The 24,277-nt window shown below is 43.8% G+C and overlaps 1 protein-coding gene across 2 annotated transcripts in view; it reads left to right on the top strand.

Moving 5' to 3' along the window:
* Positions 1-18,372, top strand: part of ARIH1 (ariadne RBR E3 ubiquitin protein ligase 1) — a 128,884-nt gene extending 110,512 nt beyond the window's left edge. Inside the window, exons 10-14 of one of the 2 annotated variants that reach the window (XM_026648207.2) lie at positions 8,709-8,839; positions 8,941-8,998; positions 12,392-12,652; positions 13,775-13,887; positions 16,830-18,372. In XM_026648207.2, the coding sequence (XP_026503992.1) occupies positions 8,709-8,839; positions 8,941-8,998; positions 12,392-12,652; positions 13,775-13,887; positions 16,830-16,914 (648 nt within the window). In that variant the 3' untranslated portion in view covers positions 16,915-18,372. Of the gene's footprint in view, positions 1-8,708; positions 8,840-8,940; positions 8,999-12,379; positions 12,653-13,774; positions 13,888-16,829 lie in introns of both variants that reach the window. The other variant, XM_026648206.2, reaches the window with a different exon arrangement.
* The last annotated feature ends 5,905 nt before the right edge of the window (positions 18,373-24,277 follow it).

Below are 24,277 nucleotides of genomic sequence, written 5' to 3'. Positions count from 1 at the left end.
TATTTGGTTAATTGTTGGACCAGTAACATAAAATGTTTTTTAATTTAGCAGCATAATAGAAACAGATATGTTGTTCAAAAGTCTCTGCAAAATTATGCAAAAATTGTGGCTTAGTTGTCTTCAGTCTTTCCACGGAAGTGTGAAAGGTATCCATGTGGTAAATCACTTTTGACTCCCCTGCATTTAAACAAAGATGGCAGGAGAGAGAGAATGAGATCTCACTAGAAAAAAATATTAAAGTCCCCATTGTAAGCTAAAATGTTGGATACTCTCCTGGAATGGAGACCTGTCTGAATCTCTGTGGCTCATAGAGCTGGAATAAGAAGCCCATACGGGTGGATGCTTCCCAGCCATATGATCACCCGGTGGATAGCCTGGCAGGGCATCATAAGGTTCTTGTGCATAACTATTCATACTGAGACTCCCATGTGGCCTTCTCAGCTTTATTCGTCTAGATCACTTTCGCTTAGTGATGTGAGTTTTCTTTGCTCTTTGTGGATAGGATGGTTCCATTTCTGGTTAGAAACCTGAATTTTGGCCACTTCTATTCACGGCGGAGCTATAGGACCACCAGAATCCCTTCGCTGCTCAGCCAGTGAAGATATTGGGGCCCTTATTGAGGATGGATTGGAAGGATGCAATGACACAGTTCCAGCTTCTCATACAGTAGCAGTTAAACCCCTCTCTGGAAGTTAGTAGTATCACCAGTTACCACCCAGTTTCTCTCTGATCTTCTCCCAAAAAAGGTTGGAAGGTGGTGATGCATCTTTGTGCATAGAGTACTCAGTTTTCCTTAATCCTGGTCAATTTAGTTCTGGGCTTGAATGTAACAGATGCAGCCCTGGTTTCCTTGGCTGGTTGGGTTTCTGGTGATGGAAGAAAACAAAGCGTCTGATTCTCCTGGGTCTATCGGCTGTCTTTTCAACTATTGACCATGAAGTGTTACTGCTAAGTTGGAGACTCTGGCATGGATACAGTTGTTCTCCGCTGGCTCAGTTTCTTCACTTCCATGTGACCTGGAGTGTTGTGTTGGATAACTGTTCAGCTGCACTGTTGGCTCTCGTGGGGTCCCACAGGGTTCTATATTGTCACACACCCTATTTATGTGAATGTGAAGATAGTGAAGAACTGAGATTTCTTGTGAATGGTTTGGCTCTATTTCTGTTTTGTTAGACTTAGCTAGTGCAGTTGGTTGGCTTGTCCAGCATCCTGCTAGGATCAAGGTTTTGATTAGGGTAAGTTGGCAGTGATTCAACCTGGAAGAGTTGGGTTTTGCTATAGGGGAACCAACTGGAAGAAATAGCAGGGTTGATATTTGCTTCCTTTGTTGTAGGAAATCTGTTCTCTTATTACTGTTTTGCAAACTTGGTGTCGTCCTGGATCTCCAGCTATTTCCAGGTGGCCAGGTACCAACAGAGGGTAAAACACCTTTTAATTAACACAAAAGCGGTGATATCTTAGTCAGTGACCTTCTCTCAGCAATCTAGGCCATTGTCGTAATAGGATTACTGCATGTGGGACAACACCTAAAGATGGTGCAGAATGTCACAGACTGTATTTCTTGGAGAGAATCATAGAATCATAGAATATCAGGGTTAGAAGGGACCTCAGGAGGTCATCTAGTCCATCCCCCTGCTCAAAGGAGGACCAATCCCCAAGTAAATCATCCCAGCCAGGGCTTTGTCAAGGCTGACCTTAAAACCCCTAAGGAAGGAGATTCCACCACCTCCCTAGGTAACCCATTCCAGTGCTTCACCACCCTCCTAGTGAAATACTGTTTCCTAATATCCAACCTAAACCTCCCCCACTGCAACTTGAGACCATTACTCCTTGTTCTGTCATCAAGTACCACTGAGAACAGTCTAGATCCATCCTCTTTGGAACCACCTTTCAGGTAGTTGGAAGCAGCTATCAAATCCCCTCTTATTCTTCTCTTCTGCAGACTAAACAATCCCAGTTCCCTCAGCCTTTCCTCACAAGTCATGTGCTCCAGCCCCCTAATCATTTTTGTTGCTCTCCGCTGGATCCTTTCCAGTTTTTCCACATCCTTCTTGTAGTGCAGGGCCCAAAACTGGACACAGTACTCCAGATTAGGCCTCACCAACGCCGAATAGAGGGGAATGATCACGTCCCTCGATCTGCTGGCAATGCCCCTACTTATACAGCCCAAAATGCTGTTAGCCTTCTTGGCAACAAGGGCACACTGTCGACTCATATCCAGCTTCTTGTCCACTGTAACCCCTAGGTCCTTTTCTGCAGAACTGCTGCCTAGCTACTTGGTCCCTAGTCTGTAGAAGTGCATGGGATTCTTCCATCCTAAGTGCAGGACTCTGCACTTGTCCTTGTTGAACCTCATCAGATTTCTTTTGGCCCAATCCTCTAATTTGTCTAGGTCCCTCTGTATCCTATCCCTACCATCCAGTGTATCTACCACTCCTCCCAGTTTAGTGTCTTCTGCACACTTGCTGAGGGTGCAATCTACGCCATCCTCCATATCATTAATGAAGATATTGAACAAAACCGGCCCCAGGACCGACCCTTGGGGCACTCCGCTTGATACCGGCTGCCAACTAGACATGGAGCTACCCGTTGAGCCGGACAATCTAGCCAGTTTTCTATCCACCTTATAGTCCATTCATCCAGCCTATACTTCTTTAACTTGCCGGCGATAATACTGTGGGAGACCGTATCAAAAGCTTTGCTAAAGTCAAGGAATACACGTCCACTGCTTTCCCCTCATCCACGGAGCCAGTTATCTCATCCTAGAAGGCAATTAGATTAGTCAGACATGACTTGCCCTTGGTAAATCCATTCTGACTGTTCCTGATCACTTTCCTCTCCTCTAAGTGCATCAGAATTGATTCCTTGAGGATCTGCTCCATGATTTTTCCAGGGACTGAGGTGAGGCTGACAGGCCTGTAGTTCCCCAGATTCTCCTTCTTTCCTTTTTTAAAGATGGGCACTACATTAGCCTTTTTACAGTCATACAGGACCTCCCCCGATAGCCATGAGTTTTCAAAGATAATGGCCAATGGCTCTGCAATCACATCCGCTAACTCCTTTAGCACCCTCGGATGCAGCGCATCCGGCCCCATGGACTTGTGCTCGTCCAGCTTTATTAAATAGTCCTGAACCACTTCTTTCTCCACAGAGGACTGGTCACCTCCTCCCCATGCTGTGCTGCCCAGTGCAGTGGTCTGGGAGCTGACCTTGTTTGTGAAGACAGAGGCAAAAAAAGCATTGAGTACATTAGCTTTTTCCACATCCTCTGTCAGTAGGTTGCCTCCCCCATTCAGTAAAGGGCCCACACTTTCCTTGACTTTCTTCTTGTTGCTAACATACCTGAAGAAACCCTTCTTGTTACTCTTAACATCCCTTGCTAGCTGCAACTCCCAAGTGTGATTTGGCCTTCCTGATTTCACTCCTGCATGCCTGAGCAATATTTTTATACTCCTCCCTGGACAATTGTCCAATCTTCCACTTCTTGTAAGCTTCTTTTTTGTGTTTAAGATCAGCAAGGATTTCACTGTTAAGCCACGCTGGTCGCCTGCCATATTTACTATTCTTTCTACACATCGGAATGGTTTGTTCCTACAACCTCAATAAGGATTCTTTAAAAAACAGCCAGCTCTCCTAGACTCCTTTCCCCCTCATGTTATTCTCCTAGGAGATCCTGCCCAGCAGTTCCCTGAAGGAGACAGTCTGCTTTTCTGAAGTCCAGGGTCCATATTTTGCTGCTCTCCTTTCTTCCTTGTGTCAGGATCCTGAGTTCGATCATTTTGTGGTCACTGCCTCCCAGGTTCCCGTCCACTTTTGCTTCCCCTACTAATTCTTCCCTGTTTGTGAGCAGCAGGTCAAGAAGAGCTCTGCCCCTAGTTGGTTCCTCCAGCACTTGCACCAGGAAATTGTCCCCTACACTTTCCAAAAACTTCCTGGATTGTCTGTGCCCTGCTGTATTGCTCTCCCAGCAGATATTGGAGTGATTGAAGTCCCCCATGAGAACCAGGGCCTGTGATCTAGTAATGTCTGTTAGTTGCCGGAAGAAAACCTCGTCCACCTCATCCTCCTGGTCTGGTGGTCTATAGCAGACTCCCACCACGACATCACCCTTGTTGCTCACACTTCTAAACTTAATCCAGAGACTCTCAGGTTTTTCTGCAGTTCTGTACTGGAGCTCTGAGCAGTCATACTGCTCTCTTACATACAATGCAACTCCTCCACCTTTTCTGCCCTGCCTGTCCTTCCTGAACAGTTTATATCCATCCATGACAGTATTCCAGTCATGTGATTTATCCCACCAGGTCTTTGTTATTCCAATCACATCATAATTCATTGACAGTGCCAGGATTTCCAGTTCTCCCTGCTTGTTTCCCAGGCTTCTTGCATTTGTGTATAGGCACTTAAGATAAGTCGCTGATCGTCCTGCTTTCTCAGTATGAGGCAGGAGTCCTCCCCTCTTGTGCTCTCCTGCTCGTGCTTCCTCCCGTCATCCCGCTTCCCCACTTACCTCAGGGCTTTGGTCTCCTTCCCCCAGTGAACCTAATTTAAAGCCCTCCTTACGAGGTTAGCCAGCCTGCTTGTGAAGATGCTCTTCCCTCTCTTTAAGTGGCGCCCGTCTCTGCCTAGCACTCCTCCTTCTTGGAACACCATCCCATGGTCAAATCTAAAGCCCTCTCTCTGAGACCACCTCCGTAGCCATTCATTGACTTCCACGATTCGACAGTCTCTACCCGGGCCTTTTCCTTGCACAGGGAGGATGGACGAGAACACCACTTGCGCCTCAAACTCCTTTATCCTTCTTTCCAGAGCCACGTAGTCTGCAGTGATCCACTCAAAGTCATTCTTGGTAGTATCATTGGTGCCCACGTGGAGAAGCAGGAACGGGTAGTGATCCGAGGGCTTGATGAGTCTCAGCAGTCTCTCCGTCACATCATGAATCCTAGCTCCTGGCAAGCAGCACACTTCTCGGTTTTCCCGGTCGGGACGGCAGATAGATGACTCAGTCCCCCTGAGGAGGGAGTCCCCGACCACCACCACCTGCCTCCTTCTCTTGGGAGCGGTGATCATGTAACCCCCCGCATCCCTAGGACAGTGCATCTCATGCCTTCCAATCGGTGGAGTATCCTTCTGCTCCCTTCCTTCAGATGTATCATCTAGTCCACTCTCCGCATTAGTACCTGTGGAGAGAACATGAAAACGGTTGCTCACCTGTATCAGCATTGCTGGTACATGGATGCTCCTCTTTCTTCTTCTGAAGGTCACATGCTGCCAAATTTCTTCACTGTCCTTCTGTCCCCGCTGCGCGGCCTGCTCTGATTCTTCAGAATGTCCTGGTCCACCACTAGGGAGCTATGGTAATAAAAATAAAAAATTAAACCAGTGCAGGTCATGGGGCACTAGTTTTGTAATAGTTTCCTGGTGCAACTTAACTCATTGTCTTTAACCTAGAAAGCCTTAGCTGCATTAGGGTCTGGTGGAGATACTTCCCTCTTGGTGTGATACTGTGGAGATCAGAGGCACTTGAGCTAAGTGCTCCCTGTGCAACTGTGAGGGCAGAGAAGAGGAGACCGTTTTGGTGAGATTTTGACCTTTGGGTCACACTGCAAGGTTTGCTTGCTCTTCCTGTTTTTTCCTAGGAATAGGTGTCACAGGTGGATGATGGGAAAGGCTTTGGTTTTGGACAGGGTAACTTTCAGGGAAGGCTTGGTTTTGGATACTGGTCCTTAGTTGTATTTTAAATGTGGACATGTGCTCAGAGTAGTGGGTATACACTCTTTAAAATCTGAATGAAGAAGAGTGCAGACTAAGCAAAAGAAAAGCCATCTACTTTATAGACTGAACCTTTTTCTTTGAGCTCCTTCTGTGTAGGGGATGTGTATAGAAAAGGAATAATTCAAACGTCTGAAAGTTTAAACTTAACATTTTAGAGGAGGGCTGGTCCAGTGGTTTTCTCACTAGCCTGGGTCTTGTGCGATCTGGATTAATTTCCTTCTTTGCCACAGATTTCCTGCATGACCTTGGGCACTCACCTTTGACACTCAGTGTCTCAGTTTCGCATTTGTAAAACCCAGGTTTTATTGCTGCTTTACCTCTCAAGGGTGTTGTGAAGATGAGTACATTAAAGTCTGAGGTGCTTAAATACTACCGTGATGGCAGGGTAAGGGGCAGCCAAGTACCTAGGAAATTGTTTTCCTGACACTTCTGAGGAGCTGAGGAATTGGGGAGAATAGTTACCTGCTCGTTCACTCAGTTCTAATGCAACATGGCTAACCTGGGATCGGGGAGCTTAAGGAAGTTTGATTGGCTGCACGGTGCTCTGAAACAGAGAAATAACATTTCTTCCCTGTTCCCAAGCCAGGAGTTACATTTAGAAACATCCTATTTCTGTCTCAAGAACAGGAGTACTTGTGGCACCTTAGAGACTAACAAATTTATTTCAGCATAAGCTTTCATGGGCTACAGCCCACTTCATCGGATGCATAAAATGGAACACACAGAAAGAGAAGATATTTATACATACAGAGAACATGAAAAGGTGGAAGTAGCCATACCAACTGTAAGAGGCCAATCAATTGAGATGAGCTATCATCAGCAGGAGGGAAAAAAAACCACTTTTGAAGTGATAATCGAGGTGACCCATAGAATGTCACATAAACACCACCCTATACCGGAAACCTACTGACCGCTATACTTACCTACATGCCTCCAGCTTCCATCCAGGACACACCACGCTATCCATTGTCTACAGCCAAGCTCTAAGATACAACCGCATTTGCTCCAATCCCTCAGACAGAGATAAACACCTACAAGATCTCTATCAAGCATTCTTAAAACTACAATACCCACCTGCTGAAGTGACGCCACTAGCCGTCACCTTCAGCCCCCAACTAAAACCTCTCCGGCGCATCATCAGAGATCTACAACCTATCCTGAAAGATGATCCCTCACTCTCACAGATCTTGGGAGACAGGCCAGTCCTCGCTTACAGCCTCCCAACCTGAAGCAAATACTCACCAGCAACCGCACACCATACAACATAAACACTAACCCAGGAACCTATCCTTGCAACAAAGCCCAATGCCAACTCTGTCCACGTATCTATTTAAGTGACACCATCATAGGACCTAATCACATCAGCCACGCTATCGGGCTCGTTCACCTGCACATCTACCAACGTGATATATGCCATCTTGTGCCAGCAATACCCCTCTGCCATATAACATTGGCCAAACCGGACAATCTCTACGCAAAAGAATAAATGGACACATCTGACATCAGGAATCATAACATTCAAAAACCAGTGGGAGAATACTTAACCTCTCTAACTACTCAGTGACAGACTTGAAGGTGGCAATTTTGCAACAAAAAAACTTCAAAAACAGACTCCAAAGAGACTGCTGAACTTGAATTAATATGCAAATTAGATACAATTAACTTAGGTTTAAACAGAGACTGGGAATGGTTGGGTCATTACACTAATTGAATCTATTTCCCCATGTTAAGTATCCTCACACCTTCTATGGGTCATCTCGATTATCACTTCAAAAGTGTTGTTTTTTTTTTTTTTTTTTCTCCTGCTGATGATAGCTCATCTCAATTGATTGTGGTAATGCAAGGCCTTGATTGGGGTGGCATGTGAGGGGAGAGGAGAGTACAACAGGAATGTTGAAAGCACTACAGGGAAAGTGTATATGAGGTGGGAATCCTTAATTCCATTCTATTTTATTGTAGGCATATTCGGTGAACTAATGGCCTGTTTAGTTGATGGGGCGGAGAAGTTGAACTTTAGAAGGAAGAACTTTTCTTTGTGCCTGAGGTTTTCAGATACTTTTTTAGATGAAATGTGATCACAGTTGTTGTCACTGATCCAAGACAGCCTCTAGGGCACTTTAAGCTCTGATATTGAGTCTATGTGCTGGAATAGACCAAAAGTTTTGCTGTGAAGAAAGCAGGATGCTGCGAAAGCACTTCTGGTGTTCATTACAAGAACTGTCTGCAAAACAAACTCTGCTGCCTAAATTGGGATGTTGCGACGTTCTGCCCAAACAGAGGAAACATTTGAGTACAATAGCTCTTTATATGTTGGGGATGACTTTAAAAATAACTGTTTACATCAACACAGATTGGCTTCTATAATTGGCAGCCAGATATTTAAATACTTCACAATTTTCAGCCAATCCAAAAAGTCTTGCTAGTGTAAGTCTATCTTGGCCTATCTCAGCCTTGGTCTTCAAAGTTTAAAAAAAAAAAAAGTACATCTCCCAACATGTGTGGAGCACACTTAGTCTTACTACAAAATATTCTCTGTTCTGTGAGCCACCCCATTAGCTGTTGGTAGCAGTAGAGCAGTTGTTGATTTTACTGAGGATCATAAAATTACCTTTTCCCCCTGGAGTACCCGGGCAATATTGGCAAGTCATCTTACAGTGACTAGTCATGTAACCGGATGAGTTATTCTTCAAGCTTTTTATAGTCATGCCTCTTCCAGTATTTGAAAGTCTCTTGGGGCCTGACTCAGGAGAGAAGAGGATCATATTGACTTTTCTCCTGCCCATTTCATTTCTGAGGGCGTGTAATTTTTCACAGCTCCATTGTGAACCGAGTTGACTGTATTAGGTTCATATTTGTGTTGTGTTCCAACAAGATCTGAAAGATTAGAGCACATGTCCTGTTTCTAACATTGATAGCAGTGTCTATTCTGTTCACAGGAATGCCCAAAATGCCATGTGACCATCGAAAAAGATGGAGGCTGCAATCACATGGTCTGTCGGAACCAGAACTGTAAAGCAGAGTTCTGCTGGGTGTGTCTTGGCCCTTGGGAGCCACATGGATCTGCCTGGTAGGTTTAGAACCTTAAACTGGTGGAAGACAGGGCAGTTGTATTGCCAACATTCTACATGTTTTAACTTCAGCCCATGAATTCACTCTGTCTTTTTTCAGGTACAACTGTAATCGCTACAATGAGGATGATGCAAAGGCAGCAAGAGATGCACAGGAGGTGAGTACATAACTCTTGGTGGGGATTGAAAGAACATCCAGTTTTGAGGAACAATTTCTTTTGGGTTCTGTAAACCTTTAAATACTTTATATTGTCACTTCTTGTTAAAATACACAAATAGTGAAGGTTGACAGTGAACCTCCAGGAACTGGATGAGCCAAAGTCCAAAAGACATTTAAATTTGATCACAACAATGAAATCTTCCTTTTGGGATAAAGTCAATATACAATGTCCTCAGAACATTTTAAACTATGTGCTATTTGTTGCCTGCTGGTTTGTTGATTGCAGACATCGCATTCACTGAGATATTCTTGAAAGCAGGCTCATTGAATTGCAGCTGGGTTAAACATTGTAGTGTGAATATGGGTAATGCAACCAGGAGGACTCAAATGGAGGGATTGCACCCTGTGTATTGCAGGTTGCAGCAATTCATTTCACCCACTTTGGCTAAGTATGCCTATAGCTGGTAACTAGCATATTTCCTGAAACACCCTCTACTACAAATGGCTGTAACATGTACTGAAGTATATAATAAGCCATCTTCTTCACATCATATTTATCCTGTGCATTTCATTAGTACCTCAGCTAATTTGCCAGTGAAAAGAAAACTAGGATGCATTTGATTCATGCCTGTACTATTCATCAGTGATGCATTTCTCCATACTATATATATTGCACCTCTTTCTCATACTCTGAGATCAGGTTTTTCCTTGATATAATGTAAATATCGGTATTGTGAAACTATTTAATATTTCATCTCTAGATGCTAATCTGAAAATGTAATTTTAAAAAAAATGTTTTTCGCTGTACAATCAATCTTGGTCATAAGTATTATTTCTAACAGCCACATTGTAGTAACCTATAAGCAGCACTTAACTTGGAAGGGTGTAAATCAGTGTTCTAATTAGGATATTAATTTCCTTTTGTGGGTTGGACCCAGAGGTTGCAGTCAGGATCAGGCCCTTGTGTGCTGCACTGTACACACACATACTGGAATGAAATGACCCCATAGTGGATCACTTCCTGTTGTTAAATTCAACAATTGTTGAATGTTCATAAGGAGATGATTTTGACATCCCAGTGGTCTATCGAGCGTCTAACAACTGTACAAAGCAACAGAGAGTCCTGTGGCACCTTTAAGACTAACAGATGTATTGGAGCATACATGCATCCGATGAAGTGGGCATTCAACCACGAAAGCTTATGCTCCAATACATCTGTTAGTCTTAAAGGTGCCACAGGACTCTCTGTTGCTTTTTACAGATCCAGACTAACACTGCTACCCCTCTGATACTTAACTGTACAGAAGATGTGGGTTTACTTTGTGGGTCTAACAGCATGGAATGGCAGGGATTAGCAGTGATGCTGAGGCAGAGAAGAGATTAATCACCATTCTGGTCTGGTTGGGGTTTTGAGTGACAATCTTATTTTCCACTTAGAGGCAGTAGTGGCCCCAAAGGAGCTAAGGTTGAAATGGGGGCACAAATCTTCAGGTATCCATCGGGAACATAGGGCCTCCTTTAAAAAATAAATAAATGTTCTTCCTTAGATTTTGTTTTTTGGGTGCCAGCATGCATGCAGTCCTGTGCTCCATCTACAGGTAACTGGCTTTGTAAGGAGATGCATGCTAACTAAGGTCTTGTGACAAAGACATGTATGTCTACTTGTCAAGTGCCATTTAAAGGGTATGTAATACCAGATGAGCTGTAACGAGTGATCAATACAGATGATCCTCTGTAACAACCCCTCTGATACAGTTGCCTAACTCTTGCCATTATCAAAACTTCTCTGGCAGTTTTTTTGACCTGCTCTAATGTCTGCTTGGTTTGCAGCAGGGATTTGAAATCTACCAGGGGGATGGCTCTGTGGTCAGAGGGGTGCCTTTTGCTGCCTGGCAAAAATCCATTTAGGGATTGGATAAAATGAGCTTTGAAGGGATAAGAAGTTGTTTAGGACCAACCCTGGCTGGCTAGCCTGCCTTTCTTGTGTGTCTTTAATGCTGTAGGGACAAGGTGGGTGCCTGTTTAATATTTAATGCTGAACAAAATTCCCACTCCTGATTTCCACTCCCCACATTTTCTTGTGCTTACATGTGCATACAACAAAACCTCTGGCTAGGGGACACGCCACTGCTCTTCCTTCTGCTGCTGACATGGCCTCTTCCCTGTTGATCTCAATATTTTTGACTTAAGGCATGAATTCTCTGACTTCCTTCCCTCTCCCATAATTAGATGGGAGTGGGAGGCCCAAACCTTCTGTTGTAACCTGGGTCCAGAAGAGTTGTGACCGCGCCTGCGCGCTGTCTCATGATTTGATTCCCCCACCTTCTGAAACTGAGGTGGGTCATGATCTAGAAAAGGTTGAGAACCACTGACTTGAATACACTTGGCTGGGAGCAAGTGAGGTTCTAGAGTTATGTTCCTTGCTGACTGTTGTTGGTGTTAATTTTGTACCCTTCACAAACTTTATTAAGAGCAAAGCCTCATACTCCCCTGAGATTACACAAGGTCACTTCTGGCAGAACTGGGAAGAGACCCACTATCCCCTCCATAGTGGAACACAGTCTTACTTGCTTAGCCATACTGCCTCTCAGAATCTGCCATATCTGCACTTGGCTGTGCTGTCTGTAAAATGGGGCAGCTCTTGCATATATAACCCACTGCCTTCAATGTGGTGCTCATTGTCCTTCAGTGGCTGTTCCACAGAGGATAACAACCTACTCCTGCTGACAGCTACTGAAGTTACTCTATTAGCTCAGGTGCAGAAGGTCCAGAGTTCAAACCTTGCTGATAATTGGGTTGGGATGTTAGTTGCGCAAAATAAAATGTTTTTTCTTTTTAAAAACCTACAAAATTACATACAAAAATCTACATTGGATTGTTAAAGAAAAATCAAGCACTCAGCAGTTAGTAAATGCCAGAATTAATGCACATTAATGCATGTGCACTAACACATTCCTCCATGCTCTCCTTTCCTCTCCAAATAGGAACCCTGCCTTGTTCAGTGCTTGGCATGACAACCCGTGTGTGTGTGTGTGTGTGTGTGTGTGTACTGTAAATGGATTGTGTTTTAAAAGTGTGGTTTAATTCTTCTTCTAAATGTCATGGGTTGGGATTTCCTCCTGAAGTGCCAACGCCCTCTGTGTGACCTGGTTTTCCCCAGAGGGTGTGGACCTGCTTACTCAGAGCTGCACAATGACTGGGTGTGTTTCAGTGGTGCCCTGGTCCCATCTGAGCCTGATCTTTTGAAAGGTGCAAAAACATCTTTCAAATGGAAACTCTCTGATCTGTTGGTCACAGTTGGATTCCTTCAGACTATTTGTTCTCTCCTAGTTTTCAGCCATTACTTTGTTGTAACTATTTATTTTCTTTTCCCTAATGGGAATTAACACAGCGATCCAGAGCAGCCCTGCAGAGGTACCTGTTCTACTGCAACCGCTATATGAACCACATGCAGAGCCTGCGCTTTGAGCACAAACTCTATGCTCAGGTGAAGCAGAAAATGGAGGAGATGCAGCAGCACAACATGTCGTGGATTGAGGTGCAGTTCCTGAAGAAAGCAGTTGATGTCCTCTGCCAGTGTCGTGCCACACTCATGTACACTTATGTCTTTGCCTTCTACCTCAAAAAGAATAATCAGTCCATTATCTTCGAGGTAGGGAAAACACATTTGTACTCCTTACTTCAAGCAAGCAACACTACTGGGTACCATGGGGGGACTTAATCCATGGAAAGGAGTTACTCAGAGGCCATACAAATGTGGGTTTATTGAGTATTCTTGAGTGCTGGTGAGACTGTGTAATAATCAGAGGTCATCTAGGATCACATGAAGCATTCCCTGCTGAGGAAAGGGGAAAGTAAAGTAAACTGGCACTGTAAATTATTGTCTAACTGCTGTCTCATGCTATAAAATAATCACTGTATTATGAGACCTACAAAAAGCAAGTTTTAGGTTTGATCTGTTGAAAGTGTCACCTAGATCTTGGCTTTAACATTGTTTATCTATCCAATATTGCTTGGTTTCAGGGCAGTAGCAGTAGAATAGTGCTCAAAAGCTAAAACAGTTCCAGGGCGTATGCTACGTAGATAGAAGCAGTGATGGCTGTTAACTTAAAATCATTCACCATTATTCATGCAGGACCTAAGCAAAATGCTGTATGGCCTACAGTCCGTGGAAGGAGCGTAGAGTAACAGACCAATATTAAAAGCTGTGCTTTGTCATTGATTATGGACGCACCAGCAAAGATGTTGCTAGTGTTGAGCGGAATTAGATGTACAAAGGATAGGAGGGGAAAGGATTCTGCTTGCCCTACAGGAAAAACCAAACCGGGAAACAAGCATTATATTAAAAAACATAAAGGAAATTTTTGGTTGAATTGTGAAATGCATTCTCCTTTTCAGCTCTGATCTGTAGAGGAGCACACTCTGAAGTATCAGAGGGGTAGCCGTATTAGTCTGAATCTGTAAAAAGCAACAGAGGGTCCTGTGGCACCTTTAAGACTAACAGAAGTATTGGAGCATAAGCTTTCGTGGGTGAATGCCCACTTCATCAGACGCAAACGTCTGACTTGCGTCTGATGAAGTGGGCATTCACGCACGAAAGCTTATGCTCCAATACTTCTGTTAGTCTTAAAGGTGCCACAGGACCCTCTGTTGCTTTTTACACTCTGAAGTGTTATCCAACATAATCGTCCCCACCTGCTTCTCATTTAGGTTAGGATTTCTAGTTGATTTGAGGAAATGTCTACAAAAAACTGGCCCGTCTTTGTCTTTGCAGAATAACCAAGCAGACTTAGAGAATGCTACGGAGGTGCTTTCTGGGTACCTGGAGCGAGATATATCCCAAGATTCGCTGCAAGACATAAAGCAGAAAGTACAAGATAAGTACAGGTACACTTTGAAATGAGTGTATGTCATATATTGTACAGACCCTGACATCATCCGTCTGTAGGTCACTTTTGATATGGTAGGTAAGAGCCTGTGGAGAATGCACGTGTAACAGCCAGGCTGCAAGTTTCTTCCGGACCTTATCCCTTCTGAGAGTCTCACTCATTGTTGGCCTTCTGCCGTGTTTCTTGATCAGATCTCTGACCAGTCAGCTAAATCCAGCAGCAGGCTGATCTCCAACACACACAAACCAAACAAGCATTAGCAATGCTGGATTCCTAGTGAAGACAGGCTGCCAGCACAGTTTACAGCATGGTCATCTAGCCCTCTTGGGAGCAACTTGAACTGATGTGGTGCTGGAGGGAAGCCCACAGCAGGACTGTCAGCACGGTTAACTCCTCTTCTGCTGAGCAGTAGTGGGAAACTTTCAAAGTGTCCCTAGTGTAGATAAGGCTCCCCTGTAAAGTGTGGTTGCCTTTGGACCATGCAGTTGCTGCAAGGAAGGAGATTCTGAAAAAGACCAAGGAAGGTTCACGTGTAGTGAAGGGAGAGGGATGAGTTGGTTTAATGTTGTTTACCAATAATTTTGCCTTGGGATGAGTCAACCATAATGTTTTTGTAGTTGGGCAGCTAGACTCCATTGCATCTTTGCCCTCCCTGACTGTAAGCTAACCAATGAATAGGCTATAGTGAGAGAAGAGAAACATGCAAGAAAAGGGGGAGAGTCATGTACTCCCTCACCACTGCCTCTTAGAGAGATGGGGCTCAGAGGGCACATATCCCACTGCTCCTGAAAGTCCTTGAGGAAGTGCTCCTACAATATGGAAAAATTAAAACTATAAACGTAGATGGGTCACAGTACTATGGGCTTCAGTTCTGAGGCAAGAGGCCAGAGTTACTAAATGTCTGTTATGTCTAGCAGGAAAAGCAAGCCACTGCACAAATAAAATGAGCTCTACTGACTAGGAAGTTTCCCCTGTGAATATAAACACTAATGATTGTATGATAAGAGGTACAACCCACTCCTGTAGTTGCTGGCAGCACTACTAGAATGGAACATTTCCATTAGACTCTGGTTTTGAGGAGTTTGTAACTTGCTCATTTTAACTGGCATTAGGCTGTTATTTTGACTCTGATGCAGTTGCTCTTAAAATTTGTTAATTCTGTTATCAACTATCCAAAACAGACAGACAAATTAAGACTAAACATGGTGTGGATTGCCTGAAAACACAGCATCCAAACCCACCTTTATATTTCTGGGGAGACCGTGTGGCCTTCCAAGCATATGCAGGTCCTTGATTAACCAGATACTACCTTAATCACACAGCTTTAAAGAATTCTTTTGGGGAGTTCCAGTGAACGTCCACTTTGTTCATTCAGCTCTAGCTGTTTTTGCCTATCAGCTTGTGATGCTCATGACATTTCTGGAAAACAGGAGTTAGAAAAAGCTAGCAAAATAACTGAAGATTGGAAAGCAATTACTGTGCATGTTCCATTTATCACGTATTCCATGAAATCAATGGGACTTTGTGCTATGATTTACATTCCAACAGCTGATACCAGTGGGAAGAACTAGAATAGGTTCATTCAAATAAATCTATCAGCTGGATCAGATGCTGAGGGTTAAGGCAAGACAATTCTGAGTGCTGCCGCTCTGTGGCTTTCCCTCTTGTTCCTAGATATGGTAGCATATGTAATCGAGGATTGTTGGCTGTTTAAAGATTCCTGCAATAGACATACAGAGACAACTTTTTTTTTCTTCTGCTAATGTGTATCTTGCCTTAGCTAGGGTGAGAGGTATTTTGCTTTTGCAGAGAAGACATGGCTCAGCTGCGAGAGCCCTTCAGATGACACTGACAGACAAATATGCCTGGAAACTGAACTTACTGCTCTAGTCACGTGCCTCTCTACCTCCAGTGGGAGTCTTTAACTCATGAGTTGGTTCCTAAATTCTAGCTTCTCATATTACAGCTCAACATTTCTGTGCAACTGAATGGATTTTTCTCAGCTAACTGTTTTTCTGCTGGTGGTATTCCACCTGTGCTGTCAAGCTGCACTGATTAGCCATGGAATCAGTGGCATGGTCATGCCTGCTGTACTGAGAAACAATTAATGGAGTAAAGGTTTTTTTGTCCCTAACATGCAAGTGGGAGGGGGCAGAACTTGACATAGCCAGTGAACAGCGTTTATCTCCAGAAATGTGTCAATAAGTAACATTAAAGGGACACTGAAGACTTCTCATCTTTCTAGTTGGCTACTACACCTGAAATGAACATGGTTCCTTTTGATTCATTGCTTTGCCCCAATGTCATTGATATTGGTAGGAGTGTACCTAGCTCTGGGATCAGTGTTAATTGCTGCTTCACCAGCAGGGAAATCATCATGTTTTGAGTGTATGCAGATTGGAGAGGCTTTTTAGGACATAGTGGGCAAACTTTTCAGGCACATGCGGTGGTGTGATTCCTAGGGCAGATCCTTGGTCCAGCTAGGCTAACCAGCCATTGCTTTGTCTTTATTGCTTCCATCTTTACTATTTTGGAAGTGAACAAAATTGGACCCAGTCCGTTTGTGTTATATTGGCTTTTCTAGTCTGTCATCGTAATGTGGTCCAGTGGCTAGGGCACGAGGCTGAGAGTCAGCAGAACTTGGTTTCTGTTTCCAGCTCTGCCACTAACCTGTGCTGTGTTGTAGGTATGCCACAAACCCTCCATGTGTCCATCTTTCAGCTTGTAAAATAGGGATAATGCTGAGCTAGCTTTGCAAATGACTTCCTTCTCTGCAGATCAAAGCACTATATTACGCATGTTTATGATATGTACCTCACAGACATCTTGATGGACTCCCAGGACTTGTCAAAGCATGACAGTCACTTGTGTATAGTGGCTAGAAGAGCATACATGCAATTCCTAACCAGCATCTCAATGTGCTTTCCCCCTTTGCTGCAGATACTGCGAGAGTCGACGAAGGGTTTTGTTGCAGCATGTGCATGAAGGCTATGAGAAGGACCTGTGGGAGTACATTGAGGACTGAGACTAGCCCTGCATAAAGTGAACTCTGAAAACTTTACCATCTAGAGTGCTCATGCAATTAAAACAAAACACACACAAAAAGAGGCACTACGCCTATTACACCGCTGGGTCTGTAGTACCGGGATTCTGTTTTTCTAACAGAAAATTTAAGTAAATTATATTGTAATAAAAAAGGTAGATAAACCATTGTACAACAGTATTCTAGGCGGCCAATAAGAGTGTGACAGACGCACTAAAAAAACCCTCCAACTTTAACTTGTAACGTAGCTTCATTCTCCAAGCCTACTCCTTTTTTTTCTTTTCTTTTTTTCCTGTGTGTAGTACAGATGAAATTTAAACCAGTTTCTTGACACCGCTTTTCATGTCCAAACCAGCCATTTTGATGTACTTTGGTAAGGGGTTCTCCCTCTCCCTCCTCCTCTCATACACCCAAGTTCATGAATGAATGTTGATTGGCTCATTGTAAAGATGATTCTTGGGGAGGGGAGGAGGGGGGTACACAGCAAGGAAAAAACTTTGTATATGACTTTTAAAACAAAGAGGACAACACAGTATTTTTCAAAATTGTATATAGCGCATATGCATGGACAAAGAGCAAGCGTGGCACGTGTTTGCATAATGTTTAATTACAAAAAATATTTATTCTTTAAAAATCTTCAAGATTATGTCTATTTGCTGTGCATTTTCTTTGCTTTTTTTAAGCCCTGGGATTGGGGTGGGGGAAGTGTGTGCTGGTGTAGTGACTCTTTTGCAGGTTTTTACCTGAGAAGTTGAATTTCTCCTCTTCCTGCATCTTTGATTCCCTGGCCTCCATGGTTTGTGTCCCCATTGCTGGCAACGGAACCACCCCTTCAAATTTCCAGCTCCTAACGCAAACTGATTAACTTGGTGTGCATTTCATTAGAGATGAATGTATGTTGTGATGCAGGATGCTTTGTCTTTTTCACCCAGAATGTCACCACAATCAAGCCATTCCCATGCACCCAGGATATGCGCTCTAAACCTAGTTGATGTTCAAATCTATAGGAAGTGTGTGTTAGGAATTTTTCTTTTTGATGGAGGAAAAGGGGGATTCTCTCTTATACCACTTCTCAAAGAGCATTGAAAAAATTCAACTGTGGATCTCCTCTCCCTCCCCCTTTAGCTATCAAATGGAACATTCCTTGCTGTTTTTAAGTTTCACTTACATTATTACAAATCGTGACGTTGAAAAGGAAGATGGTGGAATTGTCTTTGTTTGTTTTAGGCTCAGTTATTGGGCAAACTGTCCTGGCAAGTATTAAACACTCCATCTAGTGCAGTAGCAATTGAAATCATTGGGATATTTTTTTCAATTAAAAGGGGGAGTAAGAACTAATGAGTTTTAGCTACTGAGTCCATTTTTATTATTTCTGTAACAAGAGCTATGTTAAAGTACACAATTGGTGGTGGTTTTATTAAATTTACTTATGTATAGGAATCCCTTCTGTGGTATTTTTCACCAGGCCAGTGTCCTAAAAGCTTGCTGATAACCTACCAAGTTAAGGGGGAAGGAATAAAGAGGGGTAGCTGAGGCAGTCTGCAGAGGTCCCTAATATGAAACACCCGTTTCTGCTGAGGTGGTCTTAGCCATTTCCTTCAGCTCTCTTGCACCTGGAGGGGATGCTGCTAAATGCTGACACTTACAGAAGGTTAGCTTTGGAATTCCACTCCTGCTGTGCATCAGCTTCTGCTGAAAGGGCTTGTTTACCTCAAGCCCCCTTGCAGAATTGCACTGGAGCAGAATGACCACATGCACCCTCACAACTTGCGTCCTGTGCACTTTTCTTTAGAAGGCTGTGAGGGAAATTAATCTGAGGGTGTAGCTCTGTGTATACAGTGAAGAGCTCTGTTCTGATAGGCTGGGCACACCACAATGTGGACATGACTAAAGGACACCATCTAGTCTCACTTCTCATTAAAACTGCTCTATCCTTGCAGCTCTCTGCCACCCAAACTTTACTGATTGGCTCTTGAAAACAGGCCCAAAATGTATATTTCTGGTTAAAAATGTAAATCAAAATGCTTCCTAAAATAGCATCTCCACCTGGAGTCAACTGAGGGGCACAGCTAGCTGTGCTTTGTGGGTGGATGGGAGTCCCCTGAAATGAAATGTTCCTCAGCTGTTTAAAATTCCTGTGGTCAGGTTTTATCCTATTTGCTTACTGTCCCATCACCTGAGAATTGAAACCCAATGTACACATAGGAACTTCAGCTCCTAAAGATTAAGGGATATATTGTGTTCTTAAATCTTGATCTCTGTAGACCTCATTTAAGACAACTGCTTAAAACCACCATCTCCCATGTAGTGTTTAAGTTCTGCATAGGCTGTCACTATTCACTTACTTGCTGACCCTTTATCACAGCTTTCAATACTCTAATTCTCCATATTTATTGAAAATTATCTTTTTCAGTAATGCGGGCTGGGCCGAGTCCCTTGCCCAGTCTGAGACTGTTTGATCATTCACATCAGCTGGCAAGCCCTTTCCTTCTTTTAAGGGCAAATATTTGCAGTTAGAATGTATGGACTGGGATGTTTGACAGCAGCAATATGCAAAATAGTGAATGGGCCTCAATAACTTACACTAGGCTAACTTTATGACAGGGTCCTACCAACAGAAAGCAGAATAGCAACACTATTAGCTTGCCTTCAGAACCCTAAATCCCCTGTAACTCACTGCTGCTCTGGTGGTTTCTATACTATCTGGATCAATGACTGTTTTTAATTAAGTTTTAGTACAACTGCTGTATTAGAAGTTAGTTAAGAGTGATGTAAAGCCACCTCCACAAAACACACACACACACTCTATCTTAACTGAGCTTTCAGCTGACAGGGCCCTATTAAGCACTTAAGGATGGTGAGACAATCAGATTGGTGGGTTGATTGATCCACGACTCTTAACCTCCTATTTTCCATAGAGAGAGCACCTCATGCTGTGGAAATAACTCTTCTTAGGCAATTTCATTGTAACTGCTGGACTGTTCCATGTTAAGGTTACAGAGGGAGAGAGAGCATTCCTAATGCTAATAAACTTTTATTTTGTTATTTCATTAGTTATTTTTGTGTTTGTCATAAATTCCTCAGGTGCCCTGAAGGTACCTTGAGTGGTGGTGTAGATAGGGTGACCTATTCATAGTTTGTCTACTGAATGACACACCTCTATCTAAAATAGTGATTTTGACATCATAGTATATATGTATCTGGATTTTTCTTATTAAAGTGCCCACTCAGATTCTGATGTCAGTCCCATGGCTGAGTTGTCCAGGACAATGAAGCTTCTTAACATCCATATATTATAAATGTACTGCCAAGCACTACCAGTGACAGAGATGGTGGCAGCCCATAAAAGCAATAGTGCCGGTCTCCTTGAAACCTGCACGTGGGGAAAGAGGGATGTGTGTGTCAGAGCTGGGTGGCTACCTCCAACAGTTAGAGCAAAACAGGGACAAATTGCACTGTCATTCTAGAAATGGGCCTTTATAGCCTCCAGTAGTCTATCAGCAGTGGAGAAGCTTGCAGTTGATTAGCCTTCCTGATGACTAATGTTTGACAGCTGGCTGCAAAGAGCCAAGGCATTCATGCTGCAGATTTCAATAATAATGCGGTTTAGCCTCTGCATCCAAAGCTGGAGTTCTTGTATTTACCCAAAATATCAGTGTCTGGGTATCTTCCTCCCCTCTTATGAACTGACACTGATTTTTCATTTGTCACTACTTTACTTGGGATAGGGGAAATAGTGTAATGACTTCTGAGTTCAAAGGAAGACGTACAATTAGATGGGCGAATGGGATTAATTCTTTTATAAGAGCTTAAAGCAACGAAAACTTTGGGGTGAGGTAATTAGCCCTTTTTTCAAAAATGTTTGAAATTGAAAAAATTTGAATGTTAAATGTCATCACTTCAGAATTTAAAAATCCTGTGTCCCTAGTTGGTTGAAAACCGCAAAAATTCCCTTTGTGCTTCTGTGATATACTGTTCTCTGTCTAAAAGACCCACCTTCTGTAAGCTCCAAAAGGAGAGCAATGGAATCACTGCCCTAGGTGCCAGAACATGTGAACCCTTCTCTCCCAAGGTAAATCATAGGATAAGAATACACAAGCCATTTAAACAAGCTTGCTGGGGCCACTTAGCTTTTAACACTACTAGAGTATCACTAGTTAGCCAACTTGCCCCCACTCACTGTGGGTTTTTGGTTTTAATCACCTTCAATTTTGTCTCAATCCAAGTCTTGCCGGAAGGAACCTTTGACAAGAAGTGACAAGCATGTTTTCAGTTGTCTATACTGCCACTTATTTAGTTTAATGTTTGACTAGCCACACTTTCTTTCTAATTAGGCCTGGATTCTCAAAGGTATTTACATGCCTGAATGAATTTCAATAGGAATTAGGTGCCAAATACCTTTTGACCATCTGGCCCTTAATGACTGCGTGCCCTTATGGGGTTCTAGGTTTGTGTCTGATACCAGGTTGAACTTGCTCATTTTATAAGTGAAAAGATTTTCCAACTGCTAGCCCAGCAATCCCAGATCGGGGATGTATGAGTCAAGATGGTTTATCTTCTAATACATCACCACCCACAAGAGGTTGTTCAGGTCACTGCATATAGTGCAGCCAATTGAGCCCATTGCTTTCAGAGGCATTATGCAATGTAACTGAGGCCAGACTTTGGGCCTGTAGTTGAAACTTGGTAAGCAATTCTAAAAGCATAAACAGGACTAGAATCCAGCCACTTTTAGGGTTGTTGAGGGTGCTCAGTGCCTTGCTAAGGTGGCCACACAGACCTAAAAAGGGTGTGGGAGGAGGGATTTTAAAAGTCATGAAGTCAATGGCTGGTAAGGAAGGTGCCATTTTCACATAGCCACTTTTCAGAGCAGAACAATAAATTTCCTTGTATTATGCTAGCCTTTCCAAACTTGCATATTGTTAGTGCTTTCTGTTTCTTACTGGTCTGTATGGTTTTATTGGTGAGTGTGAAAAGCAGCCATACTTCATACATAAGCAATAACTTACTATATAGCTTGCCTATAACTCATGGCTGATTGTACCAGGTATTGGTACTCTTTCCACTTTGTTTAAGATATGTGCCTTCAGCCACCTTGGGATTGCTGGTGTGCCAGGTAACTAGCCTCCTTGAAGGAAACATAGGGTAGCTCTACTAAAAGCTTGTTCCTTTCAGCTGCTTCAATATTTTTTGTAAACTTTCCTCCCTTAAGTTCTAACAGCATGGTGGGTGCTAGGTAAAGAGAGGCATTTTCCTATGAGCCAGCAGCTGATCTTGGCAAGAGATTCTAACTCAGCTGGTGCCTGCAGTTTCCATGGCAATGTTACCTTTTTTTCCCAGAGCTGTTACCCAGTTCTGTGAATAGAAAGGCAGCCAACAGCTGAGGCATTAAGACTTTCACAGCCATTTCTGCCAGGGGTTTGTAGGTGTTCTCTTCTAACCACTACCTGCAAGCTATAGGATACACATGGCTCCTACAGGTGGTTTTAAACTGTATACAAACTTAGTCTTCCTACTGTTTAATTGTAGAGTTTGAGCATTTCTAGGCTACAGCTACTACAACGGCATAGTAGTATAGACACTTCCTACAGGGAGGGAAGGGTTTTTTCTGTGTGTAGATGCAGTTAATCCATTTCTTCAAGATGTGGTAGCTAGGTGGGGGAAATAATTCTTTCTCCATAGCAGCAGTTAGGTCTACATAACTAAATTTTTCATAACATGGAGTAACAGCTAGGTCAAGCTAATTTTTAAGGATCAGGCCTCAGTTGAAGTGATTGTCTGAGTTCTGTCTATGCTGTTCAGTTTAGAATCATAGAATATTAGGGTTGGAAGGGATCGCAGGAGGTCATCTAGTCCAACCCCCTGCTCAAAGCTGGAGCAATCCCCGGACAGATTTTTACCCCAGTTCCCTAAATGGCCCCCTCAAGGATTGAATTTACAACCCTGGGTTTAGCAGGCCAATGCTCAAACCACTGAGTGATCCCTCCCCCTGAATAATATGGAATAAAGTTTACTCAGTTTAAGTATAAAGATTCGGTTTTAATTCTTTTATGTTCTTTATTCAGACTTGCTCATGTGCAAAGTCAGAAGCAAGGAAAATTACTACTGTAGCCTTAATTCTAACCAATGATTTGGCTCCATAGAGTATACGGAGCTGATCCTGCATTCTCTAAAGTTCATGGAAATTTTTGTATCATTATTGGAAGTGGGTCCACAGAGGGTAGAATAATTCAAGTTTTTACTGTTATCAGCTTTGGTTTAAGTTCACCAGGCATTACCACTGCTGTAGGATCACCCATTGACTAGAGTACTTTACATTTTAAATTCGGTTTTATGCTGCTATTCTAAATAATGTAACCTCCACTAGCTAAGACAAAACGAAGTAGACCCAGGTCCTCAGAGGGCTCTAGGCCCCCTCACCTGCATTCAAATCAGTGGGCTAGAAGTGCTGCCTATGTGCTCTGGGGCTTTAGCCCTTACAACCTGCTGAATGCAAACAGCAGGAAAGCACTGAACTAGGCTTTATGGGACAAACTACACAGGAATAAGAACAGGAGTACTTGTGGGATGTAGCCCACGAAAGCTTATGCTCAAATAAATTTGTTAGTCTCTAAGGTGCCACAAGTACTCCTGTTCTTTTTGCAGATACAGATGAACACGGCTGCTACTCTGAAACCTACACACGAATAATCAACCCTGCAGTGAACTGGAAGTGAAAACTGATAACGACTGACAGACCTGCTCCTACGGCTGCCCTCCCCTCTGTCCCCAGCCTGCTCACAGTCAGGGCCCCGGGCCCTCTGCCCGGCCATTTCCCCTGGAAGAGACAGCTGAGCAAAGTCCTCAGCTCGCTTTCGCTTCCGCTCCCTCCCCCAACCAGCTCCGGATTCACTTCACCCCACCCCCCGAGCCGGGGATCCCCCACTGGCTACTGCGCTCTCAGGACAGGCTCCGAGCTGGCGAGCGCTCGGCGGCACTGAGCTGGGCGCATTGTCGTCACCGACTCCCTAGTGCCCGCGAGCTCTGGTGGCGGCTCCCAGCCAGCCGGGCCGAGCACCGGGCGCAGCACCCAGTAGGGGACCGTTGCCAGGGCAGCGCCCAGGGGTGGCTTAGCGATTAACTGGACGCAGCTGAGAGGCCCGCGCCGGCCCCGCCCCCAGACGCCAGTGTTGGTAGGGGCGGGGCTCCCCGGCCTGAGGCGGAGGGACGCGCCCTCCGCGAGGGGCAGGGCTTTCTCTGGGGCGCCTTCTTGCTATTCGATCCTCTCTATGGTTCCTCCTCTAAGCTCTTCCGGGTCAGCTGGTAACCTTAGTAACTGACAACTTCCGATGAGCGGGACCTGGGG

This window comes from Terrapene carolina, unplaced genomic scaffold, assembly GCF_002925995.2.
Source record: "Terrapene carolina triunguis isolate 2854851 unplaced genomic scaffold, T_m_triunguis-2.0 Scaffold67, whole genome shotgun sequence".
In the NCBI taxonomy this organism is placed as follows: domain Eukaryota; kingdom Metazoa; phylum Chordata; order Testudines; family Emydidae; genus Terrapene; species Terrapene triunguis.
The sequence above is the reverse complement of the archived record's forward strand: the minus strand, read 5'-3'. Positions and strand labels throughout refer to the sequence as shown.